This window comes from Macaca thibetana, chromosome 7 (assembly GCF_024542745.1).
Source record: "Macaca thibetana thibetana isolate TM-01 chromosome 7, ASM2454274v1, whole genome shotgun sequence".
NCBI classification, from domain to species: Eukaryota; Metazoa; Chordata; class Mammalia; order Primates; family Cercopithecidae; genus Macaca; species Macaca thibetana.
Window position 1 is genome coordinate 57,493,152 of NC_065584.1, and position 24,770 is coordinate 57,517,921.

Genomic DNA, 24,770 nt, shown 5'->3' on the forward strand with positions numbered 1-24,770 from the left:
ACTTTATAGTAGTCCTTGATAGAGAAGAGTAGGGCAAATCCTCGCCAATCTTAACTGTTTTTCAGGAGGAACCTATTCTTGGCCCTTTATTCTCCTATATAAATTTTAGAATCAATTTAAGCTTCATTTTATAAAATTGGCATTTTGAGCCGGGCGCGGTGGCTCAAGCCTGTAATCCCAGCACTTTGGGAGGCTGAGACGGGCGGATCACTAGGTCAGGAGATCGAGACCATCCTGGCTAACACGGTGAAACCCCGTCTCTACCAAAAAATACAAAAAACTAGCCTGGCGAGGTGGCGGGCGCCTGTGGTCCCAGCTACTCCGGAGGCTGAGGCAGGAGAATGGCGTAAACCCGGGAGGTGGAGCTTGCAGTGAGCTGAGATCCAGCCACTGCACTCCAGCCTGGGCGACAGAGCCAGACTCAGTCTCAAAAAAAAAATAAAATAAAATAAAAATAAAATTGGCATTTTGATAGGAGTTGCACTGGATCTCTAAATCCAATTAAGATTAGTGAAGAACTGACATTGTTATAGTAAAAAGTCTTTTCAACTATGAACATTGTTTATCTCTTCATTTATTTACTCAGTTAATAAAGTTTTGCGGGGATTTTTTTGTTTTGATAGAAATAGCACACCTCTTTTGCTAGTTTTAGATTAGAATTACTTTGTTTTTAGTAACCTTAGAGATAGGGTCATGCTCTGTCACCCAGTGTGGAGTACAGTGGCATGGTCATAGCTTACTGCAGCCTTCTATTCCCAGGCTCAAGCAATCCTCCTGAGTATTTGGGACTTAGTCTCCTGAGTATTTGGGACTATAGGCACGTGCCACCCTGCTCAGCTAATTTTTAAAATGTTAGGTGGAGATTGGGCATTGCTATGTTGCACAGACTGGTTTTGAACTCCTGGCCTCAAACGTTTCTCCCACCCCAGCCTCTCTAAAGTGCTGGGATTACAGGTGTGAGCCACCGCACTTGGCCAGAATATTTTTTTAAATCACGATTTCTTTATTGATGATATCTAGAAATGCAGTTGGTTTTTGTCTATTGGTTTTATATGTAGCAACATTGCTGATTCTCTCATTAACATTCTATATGTAGATTCATTGGAGCTTCTTCATGGGAAGTCATATCCTCTGTGAATAGTGACAGATTTTTTTCTTTCCAATCCCTAGCTCTTTATTTCTTTTTCTTGTCCATGCTAGCTAGGACTTCTGTATAGTATTGAATAAAAGCTCCAATGTTGTCCCCTTGGCTTTTTCCTTGATTTAAAAGAAATTGACTGAATGGTTCTCCATCAAGCATAATGTTTGCTTTGGGGTTTACGTGTGTGTATATATTCTTTCTGAAGTAAAAATTAATTTTCAATAAGAAGATCTAGTAATGAAGTATAAAAGAAGTTCTAGTTTACTTCATTTACTAAATTTTTGTTCAAGTCTTCTTGCCTTCCGATAGTTGTCTTCTCCTTACCAAAACCCCAACCCTTAGCCCCAAAAGATATTTCAGTGGAAAAATATTTGAATGTTCAGGGGTTATAATTTTCCTCTTCTACAGCTATGACTTGAAACCCTGGCTAGTCAAGATAACTCACAAGGCATGATGTAGAATTTTTTTTATTGCTTAATCTTCTAATTTATATGAGTAAATTATGAGTTTTGTATTTATAGATAAAGAGGAGAAATCACTTCAGGTAAGTGTACAAAGGAATACCACTCATCTCTTAATTTAAAAAATTGTTTTCCAGATAATTTGCAAAATTTTATAAAATTTAAAGGTTTGCATTTATAAAATACGATTGAATTGCAAACAATTTATACTCAATTTATATATACTTTAAGGCACTGCAGGAAAGAAAAAGGAAAATTTTGGATGAAGCTGTGGAATTAAGTCAAGATCACTTTAAAAAATACCTAGTAAAACTTAAGTCAATCAATCCACCTTGTGTGCCTTTTTTTGGTAAGTTACTAAATATGGGTATATTTTGAGGGTTAGCATGTGATAGTGTGTGATAGTCTTCAGAGGCACATTATTCTATATCTGAGATCATCTACTTTTATTAGCTCTCTGTATTGATAAATAATAGAACTCTCTATTATCTATAAAATGAAGACTATAATATCTCATAGGGTTGTTATAAATAAGGATTAAAAATATTTTATCTGTACTACCTAATAAGTCTAGCACATAGGACACACACAATAAATGGTAACTGTTATTTTTATCATAACTATGTCACATCTACAGCATTTACTTTCTCTTTAATTTATTAAAAGCTTTTATGTGATTTTTAAATTTAAAATATTGTTGTGTATGATTGAAATTGAATAATTTAAATCAAATTTTGTCAATTTCAACAATTTTGGTATTTTGGGCCAAATAATTATTTGTTGTGATGGGCTGTTTTGTGCATGGTAGGATCTGTAGCAGCATCCTGGCCTCTATTCACTACACTCCAATAGCCCCCAGAGTTGTAACCAAAAATGTCTCTAGACATTCCTAAATATCCCCTGGGGGACGGGTTGAGAACCACCAATTTAAATGAATCAGCAATTATGTATGAAAAAGGGACTAAAAACTTTTTTATTGTTCATGAGTGAGAAGTAATTATTTTTCTGTCTAAATTACAGGCTCTGAAAAAACATAATTAGTTTATAAGCCTATAGACTTATTAACCAAATTTGACTTAAAATTAATTTATTGATTAATAATCACTTAAGATACTTGGCATTAAATATTTATAATCAAATATTAAAACATTTGGTTAGAATAGATTTAACATAACTTGCGCTTGGTGAAATTAGGGTTTAGAAAATCTTAATTTGCCATTTCTTAGATTAGCAACCTTTCTGTTTGTATAAGCCAGTAGCTTTTGTTTTCTTTTTATTTTAAATTATTTCTCTTTAAAAAATTCTTTATGGAGAGTTAATGATTGTTTATCAGAGACTTAACATTTTAGTAGTAGAGTTGCTGAATAGTATATGATGTCTTTCAACTTTACTAGATCAGTTTTTTTCCCAAATAATTGATTAAATAAAATTTAAAATAACTTTTCTTTAAATTCTTTTTTTTTACTAGGAATATATTTAACAAATATTCTGAAGACTGAAGAAGGGAATAATGATTTTTTAAAAAAGAAAGGGAAAGATTTAATCAATTTCAGTAAGAGGAGGAAAGTAGCTGAAATTACTGGAGAAATTCAGCAGTATCAGAATCAGCCTTACTGTTTACGGATAGAACCAGATATGAGGGTAAATATTTTCTTTGCTTATCTTTAAAAGAGAACATGTTAATGGGTACCAAAAAAAAAAAAAAATAGAATGGATAAGACATACTATTGGATCGCACAACACAGTGATTATAGTCAATAATAACTTAATTGCAGGTTTAAAAGTAACTATAAGAGGCCAGGCACCATGGCTCACACCTGTAATCCCAGCACATTGGGAGGCTGAGTCGGGCAGATTGCTTGAGATCAGGAGTTGGAGACCAGCCTGGGCAGCATAGTGAAACCCCGTCTCTACTAAAAATACCCAAAAAAATTGGCTGGGCATGGTGCTGGGTGCCTGCAGTCCTAGCTACTCAGGAGTCTGGGGTGGGAGAATCAGTTGAGCCTGGGAGGGGTAGGTTGCAGTGAGCCGATATAGCGCCACTGCACTCCAGCCTGGGTGACAGAGTAAGACTCTGTCTCAAAATAATAATAGTAATAACTATAAGAGTATCGGCTGGGCGTGGTGGCTCACGCCTCTAATCCCAGCACTTTGGGAGGCTGAGGTGGGAGGACCACTTGAGGTCAAGAGTTTGAGACCAGCCTGACCAACATGGTGAAACCCCGTCTCTACTAAAAATACAAAAAATTAGCCAGGCATGGTGGCGGGTGCCTGTAATCCCAGCTACTTGGGAGACTGAGGCAGGAGAATCATTTGAACCCAGGAGGTGGAGGCTGCAGTGAGCCGAGATCATGCCACTGGCCTCCAGCCTGGGTGACAGAGGGAGACTCCGTTTCAAAAAAAATAAATAAATAAAATAAAAAATAATAACTATAAGAGTATAATTGGATTGTTCATAATACAAAGGATAAATGCTTGAGGGAATGGATACCTCATTCTCCATGATGTGATTATTCTACATTACATGCCTGTATCAAAACATCGCATACGCCCTACAAATATATACACCTACAATATGCCCATGAAAATTAAAAATTTAAAAATTAAAAAAAAATTTTAGATCTTGTGTGACCTATAAGAAATATTATAGTTACATGTTACGCTATTTGTCTTGCTATGAAAATAATAGAAAAAAATCGGTAGATAGCAGGTTAAACATTAGACATTCTATACTATCTGCAGTTGTTAATATTATTACTAAGTACTTTCTTTTGAAAGTATTGCTTCTTTTTGTAGTTGGTTCAAGCTACACCATAAAAAGTGAATGACAAAGTAGAATGATGTCCATGCAGTAAAGAGAAAAATCACTGCTAGATTTGATTGATAGCCATTTTAGATATTTTACATGTAGCAAAATAATATATAATTCATTTCTTCATAAGAACACTGTGTTTAAATAGGAAAAGGATCAGGAAAGTGGTATATGTATGCCTAGCAGAAGATGATTTTTCTCACATCCTTTCAATTGATGTTCTATTTTGAGCAGTAGTGTGTAATATTAATTCTGTAGTACTACAAAATATGAAATAACCTTGTAAATTAAACTATGATATTATGTTTATGTTAAACGAATGTTATTATATTATACTTACTTGAAATTGGGAGCACATTATAACTATTAACCAGAATAAGTTCACCTGTCACATTTAAAATTGTGCTAAACTTTTTAGGCATAGTCTGCATGCAGATTGGGCATATTGAGTGAAAATATCCACCATTACTTCATCCTCCTAGATTATGAGATAGTAACTTCTTTGTTCCCAGTTCAAAACAAAGTACCCTAAAGTCCTAAGCAAAAGACCACCTAAAGCATACCATTTATAAAAATGATAGGTTGGGCACAGTGGCTAGCGCCTATAAATCCAGCACTTTGAGAGGCTGAGGTGGGCGAATCACCTGAGGTCAGGAGTTCGAGACCAGCCTGGCCCACATGGTGAAACTCTGTCTCCACTAAAAATACAAAAATTTTCTGGGTGTAGTGGCACGTGCTTGTAATCCCAGCTACTCGGGAGGCTGAGGTGGGAGGATCGCTTGGACCCAGGAGGCAAATGTTGCAGAGAACTGAGATAGTGCCACTGCACTCCAGCCTAGACAACAGAGTGAGACTCCATCTCAAAAAAAAAAAAAAAGATACTTGCTCTTAAAAAAAAAAAAAGGCGGGAACCTACTGATGGTGACCTATTTCGTCCCCTCTCACCATTGAACCCACCCTCTGTGATGTGGGGCTTCAGAGGGCTAAGGAAGTACGGCCCCCACAGGAATAATGTTACACTTTAATTCGGTATACTTGAAATAGTACTTTTAGTATTCATATCTCAGAAACATACCTGCTAATTGGTGTTTGTGGTGTGGTCTAGGGTTCCTGCCACCATTTAAAGCATTTTTGGGAGGAAATGTCTTCTATATGATTGAGTCAAAATAAGTTTGAAATGTAGACAAAGTAGCTATTCACTTTTCAAATCATACTTAAATAAATAATATTTAAAAATAGAGCAAAGGATGAGAATATCAAGAATACTGCTGTTATGACTTTCTGAAATCCTTTAATTACTATTGGCTAATATGATTTAATTTAGCTAACCTGAACATAAGAACACATTGTTTCAGTATTGTTAAAGGAGTAATATAATTTTCTTGAAATTGGCAGAATGCCTGAAAAATGAGAATAATTTTATACTAGAAATTTTAAAGCTCATTTCGCCTACTGCTAAAGCTAAAACCCAGTACCGTTTTAATATATGCTTCTAAACCACTTCAAAATTAAATAAAGCTAAATCCAGTAATTTTCTGCTAAGGAATTTTTCTAAGGAAATAATAAAAAATGTACAGAAAAATTTATATACAGGAGTTAATAAAAATAATTGTTATAAAGCAAAAAATTAGAAAGTACCTGTATGGATAACTAGTTATATGGAGATTATTAAATTCTGAAATAGCCATCTGATTAAATACTATAGAGTTAAAATTTGTATTTTGTAAAATAAGCAAACTGGCTGGGTGCGGTGGCTCATACCTGTAATCCCAGCACTTTGGGAGGCCAAGGCTGGCAGATCATCTGAGGTCGGGAGTTCAAGGGCAGCCTGGCTAACATAGTGAAACCCTGTCTCTACTAAAAATACAAAAGTAGCTGGGCATAGTGACGCACACCTATAATCCCAGCTACTCGGGAGGCTGAGTGAGACTCAAAAAAAAAAAGCAAACCACATGGAAAAAAGTTAATTGAATATAAACTTCAGAAAGATTAAAATTGATATTCCAGTTTTTCAGGAAAATATATATAAATTATATATATTAATAATTATAAATACATATATACATGCATATACATGCACAGTAAAATCATTGGAAGATAGTCTAATATTTAAATGTAAACAATGATATTTCTGGTTTGTAAGATTACTGTTTCTTTTTCTTTTTTTCTCCTTTTTTGGCAGTGCTAAATCACCTAAATTTTCTACATTAAAACTTAAATTTAAGCTTAAAATATTTTTTGATAAAGGCAGAATTTTTAACATTTTATTTATTAGGTTTTTTTTTAAGAGGAGAGGTCTCACTATATTGCCCAGGCTGGTCTCAAATTCCTGGGCTTAAGCAGTCCCCCGGCCTCAGCCTCCCAAACTGCTAGGATTACAGGTGTAGGCCACATGACTTGGCTCAGATAAAAACATTTTTTATACTAGAAGTTAGCACAGATAGGTTTAAGTTTATAATCATTCTTTTTCTTTTTTGTTTTTGAGATAGAGTCTCACTCTTGTTGCCCAGGCTGGAGTGCAATGGCATGATCTCGGCTCACCTCAACCTCCGCCTCCTGGGTTCAAGCGATTTTCCTGTCTCAGCCTCCTGAGTAGCTGGGATTACAGCCATGTGCTACCATGCCCAGCTAATTTTGTATTTTTAGTAGAGATGGGGTTTCTCCCTGTTGGTCAGGCTGGTCTCGAACTCCCGACCTCAGGTGATCCACTCACCTCGGCCTCCCAAAGTGGTGCGATTACAGGCGTGAGCCACCGTGCCCGGCCTATAATCATTCTTGAAATTACTTTTAAAGTAATTTAAATGACTACTTTTAAAGTAAAAGAAATTTCCAGAATAATTATAAATGATCAAGAATGATCTATAAATTGGATTAACAGACCTTAATCTAATTTATCTCCACTTTTTTTTCTGATGATCAAAACTTCATTGTGTATTATAACCATAATTTTGTTCTAAACACTTTTGGTAGCTTTCTGGTGATGATCATTTGTTACAATGAGTAGGAATAAAGTTTCCTAAGGAATAAGTAGTGCTACTACTGAGCCATTAAAATGGTAATAAATGAAAACTCATATTCTTAATAGAACTTTAAGACTAGAATATAACTTCCACAGAAATTATATAATCTTATTCAGAAGTAAGGAGATTGGAACAAGCAACACTTGTGAACTTTTCAGATATTGTGATCTCTTAATGTGTTAATTTTTTAGCATTAAATAATGAAGTAATTTTCAGCAAAAAATTTTAATGAGATCTTATTTTAATAAGATCTAAAATATATACTTATTATATATGCACTTGTGATATTTTAATTTCAGAGATTCTTTGAAAACCTTAACCCCATGGGAAATGCGTCTGAAAAAGAGTTTACAGATTATTTGTTCAACAAGTCACTAGAAATTGAACCTCGAAACTGCAAACAGCCACCTCGATTTGTAAGTCTTTTATAATTTTGGAAGCAAGTGTTCTGTTTTTAAAAATATTATTTTCAATGTTTAACAACCTGTTATCTTAAAAATGTAATTGAATGGCTGTTCATAGGTGTTTTGTTTGCAGTAATATACTATTTCTAAAATTACATATACTGTGGGGGAAATGTCAGCCTTTTGATAAAATCTGGTTTATGCCTTATCTTAGTACTGCTTATTTATGTGTCTACTTTTGATCTCTCCTAAAATAATACAAAAAGGTGTGAGAAAGTGAGAACTTAATAGGTAGCTGAATGGAACAAAAAACATGAAAAGACCTGGGAAGGAGTAAGCAAATATATTTTGGTTCTTGTGACTTGATATGACTTCTGCCATTTGGGCTCCATGGTCCATAGTTGCCTCTGGAACCCACCTCTGTCACTAGAATTTGATGCTGTTTCCAGTTACTGCAGGAGTTTGCAGTGGCAACAGAATTAGTAGAAGACAAATTCTAAGTAGCTAAAAGTGAAGCAAGATATAGAAGGAAATAAAAACACAAACCAACTTTGAGTGAAGCAAGAAGTCAGGTAATTTCATGATATCTCATCTTCACAATTGTGTGATATATGAGGGGACTTCAAAAAGTTCATAGAGGCCGGGCGTGGTGGCTCACGCCTGTAATCCCTGTCTCTACCAAAAATACAAAAAAATTTTGCCAGGCATGGTGGTGCACACCTGTGGGGCGGAGGTTGCAGTGAGCCAAGATCACTCTACTTCACTCCAACCTGGGTGACAGAGTGAGACCCCATATAAAAAAAAAAAGAAAAGAATGAAAAAAAGTTCATGGGAACATGGAATGAAAAGATAAATTTTTTGATGGAATTAAAAAATAAGCATAAAAATATAAAGTTTATTTTCCAACATAAGCTTCATCAAGTTCAGGACACTTTTGTAAGTGCTAATACCAACCATTTTGTCCATCCCCAAAAAGCTAAAGATCCTGGGAATTTAACCATGTCAATGCAGTCTCTTTTACATTATTAACTGAAGAAAAACGGTTGCCCTTTAATTTTTTTTTTATAATTAGGAAACACAAAAAAGTCAGAAGGAGCCAAGTCAAGATTGTAAGTGGATGCCTAATGATCTCCCATCAAAACTCTCAAAGAATTGCCCTGGTTTAATGAAAGGGATGAGCAGGATCGTTGTTGTGGTGGAGAAGGTCTCTTTGGTGAAGCTCTCCTGGTTGTTTTTCTGCAAAAGCTTTGACTAGCTTTCTCAAAAGAGTCCCATAGTAAGCAGATGTTATTGTTCTTTGACCCTCTACAAAGTCAACAAGAAAAATGCCTTGAGCGTCCTAAAAAACTGTTGCCATGACCTTTGTTTTGTTTTTGTTCTTGTTTTTGTTTTGTTTTCTTGAGACAGAGTCTCGCTCTGTCGCCCAGGCTGGACTACAGTGGTGCAATCTCGACTCACTGTCACCTCCACCTCCCAGGTTCAAACAATTCTACTGCCTCGGCCTCCCAAGTAACTGGGATAACGTGTGTGCCACCATGCGTGGCTAATTTTTGTATTTTTAGTAGAGATGAGGTTTCACCATGTTGGCCAGGCATGTCTTGAACTCCTGACCTCAAGTGATCCACCTGCCTCGACCTCCCAAAGTGATGGGATTAGAGGTGTAAGCCACCATGCCTGGCCTTTTTAAAAAAAAAAAAAAAAAAAAATGGAGACAGAGTCTTGCTGTATTGCCCAGGCTGGTCTCAAACCCCTGGCCTTAAATGATCCTCCTGCCTCAGCCTCCCAAGGTGCTAGGATTATAGGCATGAGCCACGGTGCTTGGCCAACCTTTGCTCTTGACTGATTTGGTTTTGCTTTGACTGGACCACTTCCACCTCTTGGTAGCCATTGCTTGGATTGTGCTTTGTCTTCAGGATGATACTGGGAAGCCATGTTTCATTTCCTGTTAACAGTTTTTCAAAGAAATGCTTCAGGGTCTTGATCCCACTTATTTAACATTTCTGTTGAAAGCTCTGCTCTTGTCTGCAGCTGATCTGGGTGCAATGGTTTTGCCATCCATCTAGTGGAAAGTTTGCTCAACTTTAATTTTTCAGTCAGAATTGTGTAAGCTGAACCAGTTGAGATATCTGTGGTGTTGGCTATTGTTTCTGTTGTTCATCATCAGTCCTCTTCAATTAGAGCAGGAATTAGATTAATTTTTTCCTCAGAAATTGATGTCGATGATCTGCCACCATTGGCTTTATCTTCCATATCATCTCATCCCTTGTTAAAATAAGTTATCAATTTGTAAACGGCTGATTTCTTTGGGGCATTGTCCCCATAAACTTTTCATAAAATATTAGTGATTTCACCATTCTTCCACCCAAGCATCATCATAAATTTGATATTTGTTCTTGCTTCAATTTTGGCAGAATTCATGTTCCTCTGATAGGGATTCTTTACAAACTGATGTGTTATCCTTCTTAGTATCTCAAACTAGGTACTGTTCAGACATGTTATAATAAGTTAGTATGAGTTTATTTTTTGATGGAAAAAAATGAAAGTCATACATAGTTATTTCATAATAGACATTTGCCATGCAGTTTTTGAAAAACCCGTCGTAGATCTTACTCTCATTTTACAAAGGAAAATGGTGAGATTCCAAGGGGTTAAATAAGTTTTTCAAGGCTGCAAAGCTAGATATTGGCACAGTTGAGATCTTAACTCAAGTTTTCTGATCTGAGTTCGGTGTTTTTTATTCGATTACTCCTGCCAGAACTTGAAAAATGGGACAGAGGTGAGGGTGGGGGACAATGATAGGAATTTTCTCCAAAGATTATTAAAGCACCAATGTAGAGGTTGATCATTTAGTATAGGAAGAGGAAAAAAATTATCTTTTTTTTTCTGAAGCATGTAGCATGTTTCATAAATTATGTTCCCAGTAAATGTTTGTAAAATTTATATAGATATTTTCAAAGAAAAGTTTAGGTTGGTATGTTTTAGGAGCAAAATGTGATTTTCACATAAATTTTCAAGAATTTTTTTTCTGCAGCGCTGAAAAGAGACTTACTTATATTCAAATTCATTTTAAAATTAAGCCAGTCAAATCCAGAAGATTCTACTAGAATGATACAGGCTGTCATTGCAGACTGAAGGACTGCACGCTTAAGAACTGTATGCTTAAGAACTAATAAGACTAATAAGGTAGCTCTAAGTCACAGAAACAAAGTGCTGTCTATGCAAATTTGTGACATTAATCATGTTTGCTTTTCCCAGCCTAGAAAATCAACTTTCTCCTTGAAATCTCCTGGAATAAGGCCTAACACAGGCCGACATGGCTCTACCTCAGGTACTTTACGAGGTCACCCAACACCATTAGAAAGAGAACCATGTAAAATAAGCTTTAGTCGGATTGCTGAAACTGAGCTGGAATCAACAGTGTCAGCACCAACTTCTCCAAATACACCATCTACTCCACCAGTATCTGCTTCTTCAGACCTTAGTGTATTTTTAGATGTGGATCTCAACAGCTCCTGTGGTAAGTATTTGATGTAAACCATTTGGTAAAAAAGGAATCCTGTGTCTCAGATAATTCTTATCATTTTAATTAGGGAACTGTAGAATCTTTCGCAAACTATGTTAGTGTGAAAAGCTACATCTAAATGTGAAAATAGTGATTAATACAAGAAGTAAAGCATAATTTGTGCATTGTTGATGCATATTATCTTCTAATTTATTCATTCAACAAAGATTTATTCAGTACCTTTTGGGTCCCACTACCAGTCTAAAGGGAGCAATAGATGGTGAGTAAGAAAACAAATAGAGATAGAGGGGGAACCACTTATTGCTAAGAAGGAAAACCATTCTAGGTACAGAAGGTTCTGGGTTAATTTTTTTAAAAACTAACATGGCAAAAGATTATGATAAAATTCTGCACTATGTATTACATATTATTTATGGAAACAATTAAAAAATAATACCATACATGTTACCTTCCTTTTCAAATTAATTTTTCTTATTCCAATAGGCAGCAATAGCATCTTTGCTCCAGTGCTTTTGCCACATTCAAGTAAGTAAGATTTAAGTTCATTCTAATGAAATGACTGTAAAGATAATAATCTGGTTGATTAAATTTATATTTCTTTTGGGTTTTGGCAATATTAAAGAATAAGAAAAGTTATAGCCGGGCGCGGTGGCTCAAGCCTGTAATCCCAGCACTTTGGGAGGCCGAGGCGGGTGGATCACGAGGTCAGGAGATCGAGACCATCCTGGCTAACATGGTGAAACCCCGTCTCTACTAAAAATACAAAAAACTAGCCGGGCGTGGTGGCGGGCGCCTGTAGTCCCAGCTACTCGGAGGCTGAGGCAGGAGAATGGCGTGAACCTGGGAGGCGGAGCTTGCAGTGAGCCGAGATCGCGCCACTGCACTCCAGCCTGGGTGACACAGCGCGAGACTCCGTCTCAAAAAAAAAAAAAAAAAAAAAAAAAAAAAGTTATAAATAAATGTAATTATTTGCTTACAACTGTGTACTACTTAAGCTTCACTATAGTTTATTTTCATCATTTTTTATGATCTGTTCTAAGGGCTGTATGGCCTTAAAGAAATTACTTACCTTCCCCACACTTGTTAAGGATCAAATGAAATAACTATATAGAACACCTAGCCCGGCACGGTGGCTCACGTCTGTAGTCCCAGCACTTTGGGAGGCCAAGTCAGGCAGATCATGAGGTCAGGAGTTCAAGACCAGCCTGGCCAACATAGTGAAACCCCATCTCTACTAAAAAATTACAAAAATTAGCTGGGTATGGTGGCTCACACCTGTAGTCCCAGCTACTTGGGAGGCTGAGGCAGGAGAATTGCTTGAACCCAGGAGGCGGAGGTTGTGGTGAGCCGAGCTCAGGCCACTGCACTCCAGCCTGGGCAACGGAGTGAGACTCCATCTCAAAAAAAAAAAAGAACACCTAATATACTGCTTGGCATAGAAGGAATAGTAATTTCATGTCAGTTGTCTTTCTTCCTTAACCTTTTCAAATCATTTTTCCCTGGGAATAATATACTAAATGTTTATCAGGTTCCCAGGATATCCTCAATCACTTATTTTTTTTACATCGTCTTATTTAATTAAAGCAGTATTTTTAGTACTAGTCTATCATTCCTAATTATTTCATAATTTACAACTTTTAATGCTGTTAACTTTCTCTCTGTGGTCATTTGTTTAAAACAAAACCCAAAAATGAACACAGCACCTTTGGGTATAATTCTCCCAATCTGGAGAACATCTGCTCCGAGCATAGTAAAATACATAGTAGCAAAGTTCCCTATCTTATGAGAAAAATAAGGTTAGTCTTTTAAATGTTCAATTTTATATTTAATTTTAGTTTAAAAAATTTTTATCTGGCCATGTAGTGGCTCATACCTGTAATCCCAGCACTTTGGGAGGCTGAGGCAGGATCACTTGAGGCCGGGGCAACATAGCAATTCAAGACTAGCCTGGGCAACATAGCAAGACCCTGTCCTCCCTACCAAAAAAAATTTTTATCAAAGTGACATATTAATAGAATTTAAAAGGGAAATAACGCGGAAACACTTAAAATGAAATTAACAATGGTTCTCTACCTCAAGTCTCCCCACTCCTTTTCTCCAAGGACACTTCCACATTTCTAAATGATGTTTTTATATTCTCTCTTGAGTCATTAATTTTAGACAATGTTTACTGATCTCCTGTTATAGTGGATGAGAATTTCATGCTCTACCCTGTCTATACTTACCACATTTGGGGCAAGTATTCACTGCTATGCTTCCTTTCTTGTATAGCTCTGTTTCCTGGAGTTAATAATTGCCTCAATGTTTAGGTTTGTTTGTGTGTTTGTTTAGGTTTGTTTGTATGTTTGTTTAGCACCTTTCCACGCCCTTTCATAGCAGTTTTCCATAAAGTCAGGCCAATCAGGGAACCTAACAGGGTTCTCCCTTTTCTTTTCTTTTCTTTTCTTTCCTTTTCCCTTTCCCTTCTTTCTTTCCTGGAATCTTCCGTCCTGGTGCCTTTTTGTCCCCCTGCTCCAGTTTGGACTGGTTGCTACTCAGGTGTTGACCGTGCTGTCATCCTAGAACTTTCTTTCATTGTCATCGTAGAAGTTCCCTTTGCCTCCCTCCTGTGTTGGATCATTGTTTTTTCATTCCTCATCTTCTTTCTTGATATGCTCCCTGATTTTGATAGGAGTAGCTCCTTTAGTAGCTATGTGAGAAAAGATAATACATAAGACCTAAACTTTTTAAGTTATTGTGTATATGGAAACCCGTACACCTTTTTTTGTTTGTTTTCTTTTGTGGAAGCCTATTATACATTTAATTGTTAATAGTTTAGCTGGATATAGAATGTAAAAAGCAATTTGACTCAGAATCTTGAAGGCATTTTCCTCCACGGTCTTCTACCTTTCATAATTCCTGCTGAAAAGTCTAATACTATTCATTTATTACTCAGTACATAATTTTTAAACGCCTGATATGTGCAGGCACTATTCTAGGTGTGAGAGTGATAGCAGTGAATGAAATAGCCAAATATCTTTCTCTCAATGACCCTACAGTTTCAATCTTTTTTTTTTTCTAATACCTAGAGCATACCTACAGTAGCAAAGGGACCCAAATATACAGAGCCTTAAATGAAATAGAAGTTTATTCCTCACAATAGCCAGACCAAGTAGGAAACTGCTCCACTGGGTTTTCCAGCTAAGCAGGGCAATTCAGAATTCTCAAGATATGACTTCCATCTCTGTCTTGAGTACCTGCTATAGTTGTTACCATTTTTTGGCTAGCAGGACGATGGAGGGCAAGGAGCTTTGTTATAAAAACATGATCTGGTCCAGGTGCAGTGGCTCACACCTGTAATCCCAGCACTTTGGGAGGCCGAGGCGGACAGATCACCTGAGGTCAGGAGTTCGAGACCAGCCTGACCAACATGGTGAAATGCCATCTCTACTAAAAATACAAAAATTAGCTGGGCATAGTGGCATGCACCTGTAGTCCCAGCTACTCAGGAGGCTGAGACAGGATAATTGCTTGAACCAGGGAGGTGGAGGTTTCAGTGATCAAAGATCGTGTCATTGCACTCCAGCCTGGGGCGACAGAGAGACTCCGTCTCAAAAAAAGAAAAAAAGACAAGATCTGGGAGTTGCATATATCACTTTTGCTGTCTTCCTAAAACTTAGTCATGCAGACCTTCTTAGCTACAAAGGAGGCTAAGAAATGTCTCTAACTCAGAAGCCATTTGCCTTGCCAAAATTCGTGGGATCCTATTACTAAAAGGAAAAAGGGAAAAGTGTACTGGGAAGCAGCAGGCTCTGCCACAATATGTTGAAGAAACTTTTAAGGCATTCTCTTTATTCTTAATAATCTACAGCTTCACAGTGAACTGCTTTGATGTGGGGTTTTTTTTTTTTTTTTCATTTTGTCATCTACTTAATGATCCCTTTAAATTTAGAGATTCGAGTATTTGATTTCCAGAAAATGTTTCCTATTGCTTTGGTAATAATTTTTCCCCCAGCATATTCTCTGACTCCTTTTGTGGAGCTCCTTTTTCTTATTCTCATACATCCTAGATTGGTCCTCCAATTTTCTTGTCTTTTATCACCTCTTGTCCATCTCTTTGTCTTCTTGTTCTGTTTTCTGGAAGATTTCCTCACTTTATCTTTGAGCTTTTCTACTTATTTTTTTCATCTGTCATAATTTTGAATTTCTAAGAATTCTCAGTTCCCTCTGATCATGCCTTTTTTTAATAACATCCTATTCTAATTTCATGGATGCACTGTCTTCTCCTATCTCTCTTAGGATAATAATTTTAAATTTTATTTTTAAATTTTATTTTTAATTGACAGATAATTGTATATGTTTATAGGGTACAATCTGATGTTTTGATACATGTGTACATTGTGGAATGATCAAATCATCTAAGTCTCATATCCAGTGGCTGGACAGGGTTGTGCCGGGAAAGGGGGGAGACTTTGGTCAATGGATGCAAAGTTTCAGTGACTATAGTTAATACTAATATATATTTCTGAATAGATAAAAGAGAAGATTTTAAATGTTCTCACCACAAAGAAATGATGAATATTTGAGATGATGGGTAATTATAGTATTTTTGAAAAAAAAAATTGTTTTGTTTCTGGTGTCTCTTTTCTGACCTTCTTTCTTGTATTAGTTGTAGTCTCTTGTCTTTCATATTGGAGGCTTTCCTTTCTTGTCTGGTAGTATTTCTGTTCATATTTTCGAATGAGGGGGAAACTGATGGGAAGTGCTATATCTATATCCATGGGCACTTATTGACTTGTGGGTTTCACTGTAGAGTGATGGAATGATAACTTTTTACTTAGGAAATCCCCAAATGTTAGAATCTATAGGCATTTTCTTTAGGAATGTTTAGTTTCTCTAAAGAAGGATCTTTGAATCTTCTGCCTGGGGCAGTCTCGCCATGTAGTATGGATATCTGTGTTTTCAGCTCAGACTAGTATCCCAAGTCTGGGGTTTAGATTCTCCAGAGAATAAAACTGCCAGTCTCCTACAGAGGTGGGAATGAGGTCATTGCCTGACCTTACTAGGTAGGGGAGAGGAGAATGGGGTTCTAACTGCCCCTTATCCAGACTTAACCTTTAAGTCTTCTGTTTTCATGCCCGTGCCTTCCTTTGTACCAAATGCCTTTAGCTCCTGAATCCTTATTTGGTTCTGTGGGGGCAGATTTGCTGCTGTTTGTCAGTATTACTCTCTGCAGACATTTGGGTTTCATCTTCCTCCATCTGTCTCCATATACATTATAATCTACCTTCATGAATTAAAGCTTCAGCTTCATGTATTTCCTGGCTTTATTGAAGTTTATTGATATTTCTTATTTTTCTTGTTGTTCTGTGGTGGAGATGTCATTACACTGTCTATTAGTTTCTTAATACTGCCATAACAAAGCACCACAAACTGAGTAGCTTAAAAGAGCAAAAATGTATTGTCCCACAGTTCTGAAGGCCAGAAATCCAAAATCAAGATGTTGGCAGGGCCATGTTGACTCTGAAACTTGGAGAAGAGAATCCTTCCTTGCTGCTTCTAGCTTCTGGCATTTGCTGGCAATCCTTGGCATCTCCTGATTTGTAGATGCATCACTTCAATCTTTGCCTCCATTGTCATATGGCTGTCTTGTCACGAAATGTTTCTTTATTTCTTCTCCTCTTCTTAAAAAGACACTGGTCATGTCATACTGGATTTGGACCCATTTTAATGACCTCATCCTAACTTCATTACATCTGCAAAGACTATATTCCAAATAAGGTCACAATTATAGGTACTAGGTTATGGGACTTCATCATATCTTTTGGGGGAACACAGTTCAACCCGTAACACTGCCATTGTAGAAGTAAGAATTCTGGACATTATTTGGAATGATAGTAAAATACATTTTCCATATAAGAAAATTTTACATTTTGAAATTTAATAGAAAGTTGAGAATAACTGCATAAATTCTGGATATTCTAAAATAAATCCCCAAAGAAAGAAATAAAATATTTATAGTAAGTGTGAAAAGTACTCAGATGAAATGAGAAAAAAGGCAAGACTCCATTCACAATGAACATGGGTACTTCACATCAAAGGAAGTATATCTTGTAAGGAACATAGATAATTATAGATAGTTCAGCATCATTAGAAATCCGAAGAATTTTACACAATAGTGAGTTGCCATTTTAGTCTTTTGAATTAATGTGTTTTTTCATTTGTTTTTTGTTTGTTTGTTTTTGTTTGTTTGTTTTTTATTGTGAGCAAGCCTATGGTAAAAGGTACATTACTTATCCCCATGTAAACTGGTATATTAGTATAACCCTTTTGGAAAGCAATCTGAATACAATGTATCAAACCATAAAGATGTTTACACCCTCTGATGTTACTGATTCAGCAGATAATTGAATACTTAGTTTGTACCAGCTACTCTGCTAAGCACAAGAGATTCAGTGGCAAACAAGAAAGACAAAGCTTCTGCCTTTATTTATACAAAATACCCAATAAATATTTGGAAAAAGTCACATGCATGAAGATTCATCCCACTCCCTTGTCTTTTCTTCCAGTTCACTTGTCGCTCCTTGGTCTCTCTTGCTGGTTCCTCCTTACCTTCCCAAACTGTTGACATCGGAAGGCCTTAGGACTCAGTTTCTGGACCTCTTCTCACTCACTTGGTTGTTCAGTCTTGTATCATTTACATGATGATAATTCCCAAGTTTTTATCTCTAGCCAGAACCTCTCTTCTGACTTCTAGACTCATATATTTAATGACCCATTTAACAGCTCCAGTTGGATATCTTTATAGGAATCTCAAACTTAACCTCTCTGAAACTGAGCTTCTTATTATCCCCTCCAAAGTTGTTCCTCTCACTGCATCCTCATCTCAATTCTAATTACAAGCATCCAGTTCCTTAGGCTAAAAATACTATAATAGAAGTATCTTTTATTTCTCTCCCTTTCTCACACCCCAAATGTGACCTATCAACAAATCTTGACTACTCTCAAAATATATCCAGAATCTAACAATTTTTCACCATCTCCACTGCTGCCACCCTGGTCCAAGCCACCATAACTTTTACCTTGTTTATTACAGTAAGCATCCTAACTTCTTATCTTCTCCACTTTAGTATGTTTTTAGTACAGCATGCGGTGGCTCACCCCTGTAATCCCAGCACTTTGGGAGGCTGAGGTGGGTGATCACCTGAGGTTGAGAGTTCGAGACCAGCCTGGCCAACATGGTGAAACCCCGTCTCTACTAACAATACAAAAATTAGCTGGGCCTGGTTGCAGGCGCCTGTAATCCCAGCTACTCGGGAGGCTGAAGCAGGAGAATTGCTTGAACCCGGGAGGCAGAGGTTGCAGTGAGCCGAGATCACACCATTGCTCTCCAGCCTGGGCGACAAGAGTGAAACTCCATCTCAAAAAAAAAAAAAGCCCTCTGGTGGCTCTCCATCTCACTCAGAGTGAAAGCCGGTTCCTTTAAAGAACCTACAGGCCCTACACAGTTTGGGTTTGTTTAATCTGTCAGACCTCATCACTTATTTTCCCCCTTTAGTCAGTCTGCCTTAACATAATAGACACATTATTGCATCAATGCTTTGCTCTTGCCATTCCTGCTACTTATAATACTCTTCAGCCATTTGGCCTCACAGCCTGCTCCCTTACCGCCTTCAGGTTGTGTTACCTTAGTGAAGCCTTCCCTAATCACCCTATTTATATTGCTCCCCTCACACCTCTTTCTATACCCCTTTCCAACCAAATATTTCTTCTCATAATTTATAGGCATTATACTTGTACTTATCTTTCCCTAACCTAGATTAGAAGTTCCATAAGGACATGACTTTTTGCATTTTGTTCACGGTTATATTGCTAGTGCTTCAGACAGTGCATGACAGTATTAGCAGGTGCCCAATAACTGTTGAATGAATGAATGAATGAATGGCAGAACATTAGAATTAACTTAGATAGATAACTAACATTATAGAAATTGTTTAGTAAATTCTACTATATTCACCAGTTTGGAATAACTGCAGGCACTAAAAAAGTTCATAAAAACTGTAGTCTTGTAGGGAAATGCACTTGATAGAAAATTAAATTGCATTCACACTTCAGCAAGGGTTATTGATTGCCTACTATGGAGAAATATACTAGTTAAGTGGTGACTGTAGAGTCAGACCCAGATTCAAAACTCTCATAGCTTTCCCATCATTCACATATCATCTGCTTCCATGAATGTGTGCATCTGTTACCACCTAAGACTGGCTTAAACAATAAGAAAACACTCAGACATACTTGGAAGCCTAGGGGAAGGCTGCTTTAAGACTGGTTGATTCAGTGACTCGATGATGTAATTAAAGACCAGGGTTCTTTTTGACTCTTCATTGTTTTGTCCAGATTATCAGCTTGATCTAAAGCTGTTTTTCCTCAAAATCATAACTGGCAAGAGCAGTAAAGGTTGTGTGCTTATTTGTTCAGTCAAATTATACATAGAGAGAAGTACAGACAAGACAGTATGACAACGCTTTTCCAAAAAAGAGCAAGGAACTTCCTTTCCATTAGCCCCCAGAAAATCTCCTTTTAAATTTCACTGGTCTGAATTAGGTCACATGCCTACAGTTAAACTCATCACTCTGGCTAAAGGAATGGGATTACTCTGATTGATTTACACTAATTAGGCCCCATCCCTGGAGCTAAGGGGTCAGGTTCGCTTTCCCTAAAAAAATGGCTACTTGCATGAAAGAGAGGTAGATAAAAATCTGATCATGTTAAGAAAGTGAGTCCCATGCCTACTCCTTGGCTTGAATTGGGGTGCCCTGGGCAGGATTGGCCAACTAAACCAAATGGGACAGATGTAGCACCACCGAGAGGAGTTCTCCCAAAGACCGCACAAACAATGCTGGCAGGTCTGAGGAACATCCTCTGCCTAACCTCCCCTCACCATCTGCCAACCTCATAAGCATCATAAGCATACCTTTTGTATCAGCTGTTTCCTCCTGAGCCAACAGGATGCCCTCCTCCCCCCTCCCCGCCCCCCGCCCAGAGGTAACTGCAGAGCCACATGATCAGGATAGCAATTTTTGACACAGAATAATTAGTTTGACATATCTACTTGGATGTCTCATAAGCAGTTCAGTTAGAGTGTTTAAGGTTAAACTCATCAACTTCTTTCCCAGTTAGCTCCTGTGTTCCCGATCTCAGTATAATGATAAATACGACATAGTTACTGCCTTTGTAACAACAGTGTGAATATAGAGAGATCAAATGGGAAGTTGAACTATAGAAAAAGTAAAAATGAAGATAGTAATTATTATATGTCTGGTTGATCTGTTTAGGGGTATTTTCCTGTCATTTATCATTTTGTAAATTTCCTTTAATGTGATTATATAACGTGTACATTATCAATGAGAGACTTGCAAAGACAAAGAGTTATGTGATATTAACACTACCTTATGGGCTCCTATATGGAGGGTTTTGTTACCTGTGTGGTGATGGGCCCAATCGTAGCTGCTTCAAAAATATATGGTCTCTGATTAGGATGGTCTTTCTTTGGAAGTTACTACAGTATATTTAGACATGTTTTGATTTGTGAAAGACTTTTCAGGGAGCAGAATCTCATTAATCATAATTAAATGGTATACCTTCATTTAGCTAAAGTACCCATTCATGCCCCAGGCACTGTGGTGGTGCTAGAGATACAGAAATAAATACACACTGCCCTCAGAAAGCTTACAATTTAATGGGGAAGATAGGTAAACCAATAGTCGATAGTCTGACAAATGCCATAGTAGAAGTATCGACCAGAAGCTGTGATAAAGGTTTATCTTATAATTATACTGTGAATTGTGGTTAAACTAGTCTTTTTCTCCCCCAGAGTCTTTCTTTAGTTCATGTGGTAGTTTACATAAACTAAGTGAAGAGCCCCTGATTCCTCCTCCTCTTCCTCCTCGAAAAAAGTTTGATCATGATGCTTCAAATTCTAAGGTAATCAACAGGACTTTACTCCAACTTATTCAAAGTTGTGAATCTTCAAAATAATACCCAGTGTTATAAAGAGTCTGTGAATTATACTTTGGCTACCATTTATGGTTTTTCAACATTTGGGTTGTTATATTTGAAAAATACTTTTAGTTGTTTAATCCTTATAAAAACCTTTTCTAAATAAGAGGCTGGGCCAGGCACGGTGTCTCATGCCTGTAATCCCAGCACTTTGGGAGGACGAGGCGGGTAGATAACCTGAGATCAGGAGTTCGAGACCAGCCTGGTCAACATGATGAAACCCCATCTCTACTAAAAATACAAAAAATTAGCTGGGTGTGGTGGCAGGTGCCTCTGATTCCAGCTACTAGGGAGGCTGAGGCAGGAGAAGCGCTTGAACCTGGGAGGTTGAGGTTGCAGTGAGCCAGGATTGTGCCACTGCACTCCAGCCTGGGCAACAATTGCAAAACTCTGTCTCAAAAAAAAAAAAAAAAACACTGGTTGGGAGGCTGAGGCAGGCAGATCACCTGAAGTCAGGAGTTCAAGACCAGCCTAGCCAATATGGTGAAACCCTGTCTCTACTAAAAATACAAAAATTAGCCGGACATGGTGGTGGGCACCTGTAACCCCAGCTACTCAGGAGGCTAAGGCAGGAGAATCACTTGAACCTGGGAGGTGGAGGTAGGTTGCAGTGAGCCAAGATTGTACCATAGCACTCCAGCCTAGGCGACAGAACAAGACTCCATTTCAAAAACTAAAAATGAAAAAGAGGCTGGAAGTACAATTTCTTTCTGGTACAGGTGGAAAAAACCTTTAGTAGTATTCCAAGCATTCTTCAAACTTTCAACTAATGCTTCTCAAAATTTTAAGGGTGCATCAGAATTACCTAAAAGGCTTGGTAAAATCAGATTGTGGAGCCCCACCTCCAGAGTTTCTGATTCAGTAGGTCTAGGATGGGGCCCAAGAATTTGCTTTTCTAACAAGTTCCCTGCTGGTACTGATGCTGTTGGTCCCTGGATCACACTTTGAGATCTACTGCTCTAAGCCTCATTGGAGAAAGGAGCAGTAGATACCCAGTAAGCAGAAGCTAGACATTAAAATCCTCTTGGCATCATGTCCTTTCATGGCTATAAAGCAATAAATTGTCACTTACCTATTATAATTAAAATACATAAATTTCTGAAATGTATGCACAAAGCAAGATAAAGAGTTATGTTCTAAGACTTAAATTAAAACATCTCATATATAAAAATATTAAATTCAGCCCTGAATTAAACTAGGAGCACTCATAATCTGATAATTAACCCAGATTAGTTTATTTTGAGCCTCTGAATTTAACTTGATACATAAGAATTTTTCAGACTTAACATTTTTAAAAATTTTTCAGGAGAATAGAGGTATAATTTAATTACTTTTTTTTTTTTTTTGAGGGAAATATGAAATCTGATGATGATCCTCCTGCTATTCCACCGAGACAGCCTCCTCCTCCCAAGGTAAAACCCAGAGTTCCTGTTCCTACTGGTGCATTTGATGGGCCTCTGCATAGTCCACCTCCACCACCACCAAGAGATCCTCTTCCTGATACCCCTCCACCGGTTCCCCTTCGGCCTCCAGAACACTTTATAAACTGTCCATTTAATCTTCAGCCACCTCCACTGGGGCATCTTCACAGAGATTCAGACTGGCTCAGAGACATTAGTACGTGTCCAAATTCGCCAAGCACTCCTCCTAGCACACCCTCTCCAAGGGTACCACGTCGATGCTATGTGCTCAGTTCTAGTCAGAATAATCTTGCTCATCCTCCAGCTCCCCCTGTTCCACCAAGGCAGAATTCAAGCCCTCATCTGCCAAAACTGCCACCAAAGACTTACAAACGGGAGCTTTCGCACCCCCCATTGTACAGACTGCCTTTGGTAGAAAATGCAGAAACTCCCCAATGACCTTAGCCATATGTAGTCATTGACACTGGAATGGTATTTGTAAAGTTTTTTTTTAATTTATTCAAAAAAAGACATAGTATTTTAGTACTTTTTACAAATAATGCTCTTACAAAAATGCTACTGATCAAATAAGCTTTTAAGAATTGGAAAAATAAAAATACAAAAGTCCTTCACCATTATCCTCAGGTGATCAGTAGCATTGCCTTGTCTTGGATCCTCAGTGCTGCCAAAAGGCCAGTATAAAGAATTTATATTTGCACTGTAAACTCTGCAAAAATATGGTTTAAAGTGACATGATTGCACTGAAAAGGGATAGTGCTTTTGTGAAATTTTTCAAATTTGAGTAATAGATGCCTTTTTAAGGCAGTGAATTTACACAAATATGGGAGGGGTATATGGTGTTACTGATTTTTAGACCTCTTTGACCATCTTCTAGTTTTTACTTCTAGTTTTTACATCTAGGAGAATTGTGAATAACACCAACTGTTCTTAAACTCTTTAATTCCATGTCTTAAATGCCGGTATTTGCTGCTGAAGACAAAAATGAAAAGTAGGATGAAAATAATAGAATGGCACTGTAAGTGTTTATTATTTTGTCAAAATGTAATCAAAGACTACATAACCCAATGATGGAGGTAAAAAGGGCATGTATCTCATTCAGATGTGCCTTTTGTTTTTGCAGACTATGATGTCTTTAGCTAATGAATTGCCTATTGTTATGGAAAACAGTTAATATGCCATGTATGTACAGTTTTGTTTATATTGTATATTTAAAGATACTGCTAATCTATATAAATTTAAGTGACTTGAGGCCTATAATACAATCTGCTACTTTACTAATTCATAAATTCAAAAAAAATTCTATGGCATAGGAACCAACTGCCTTGCCTTCAACACCTAGTAACTTTCTCTATAAATCTCGTGTTAACTGAAATTTTTTTTAAATATATTTTTTAGATTGGTAATATTTAAACCAGCAAATACTTAAAGCTTTATTAAATGTTTTAATCAGATAAGTGAGTAAAACTTTTATTTGCCATTTGGATGCCTTTGTTCAAAGTGATAAAGAGTGTTTTGCTGATAGTGCTGTAGCAGCAGTTGTAAAGTAGCCAAAAGCCACGTTGTTTATTTACTGGTCTGTGGCCTTTTACTGTGCTTTGTATCAGAGTTCTTAACAAGATTAATAAATCACCCCAGTCTTAATTTTAAAAGACTTTTAAAATATGTGTTTTCATTTTAAGGAACAAAGGGGGAGATTGTTGAGTCCTGTAGAGAGACACACACACACACACACACACACACACACATTTTTCTTCAGTGTTAAATGTGAGCTGCAGGCTTCTAGCAACCACTTTTTTGAATTCATACAAAAAACTAGGAGCATACTAGGAACTTGAAAAGAAAGATTGTAAGATTATAGCCATCTTTCGTAGGATCTTGGAAGCTGCTTGCATTTAAGCCTTGTAACTACTCTGTAAATCAAGTCTCCAACTAGGTAAACTCTGAGGTTGG

General features: G+C 37.2%; 1 protein-coding gene across 2 annotated transcripts in view; it reads left to right on the forward strand.

The window, feature by feature from the left end:
- Positions 1–24,465, forward strand: part of SOS2 (SOS Ras/Rho guanine nucleotide exchange factor 2) — a 114,254-nt gene extending 89,789 nt beyond the window's left edge. For both annotated transcript variants that reach the window (XM_050796868.1, XM_050796869.1), the window contains 7 exons: positions 1,834–1,951; positions 3,071–3,243; positions 7,734–7,850; positions 11,094–11,355; positions 11,845–11,886; positions 21,215–21,324; positions 22,749–24,465. In XM_050796868.1, coding sequence (XP_050652825.1) covers positions 1,834–1,951; positions 3,071–3,243; positions 7,734–7,850; positions 11,094–11,355; positions 11,845–11,886; positions 21,215–21,324; positions 22,749–23,258 — 1,332 coding nt within the window. In that variant the 3' untranslated portion in view covers positions 23,259–24,465. The remainder of the gene's footprint in view (positions 1–1,833; positions 1,952–3,070; positions 3,244–7,733; positions 7,851–11,093; positions 11,356–11,844; positions 11,887–21,214; positions 21,325–22,748) is intronic.
- The last annotated feature ends 305 nt before the right edge of the window (positions 24,466–24,770 follow it).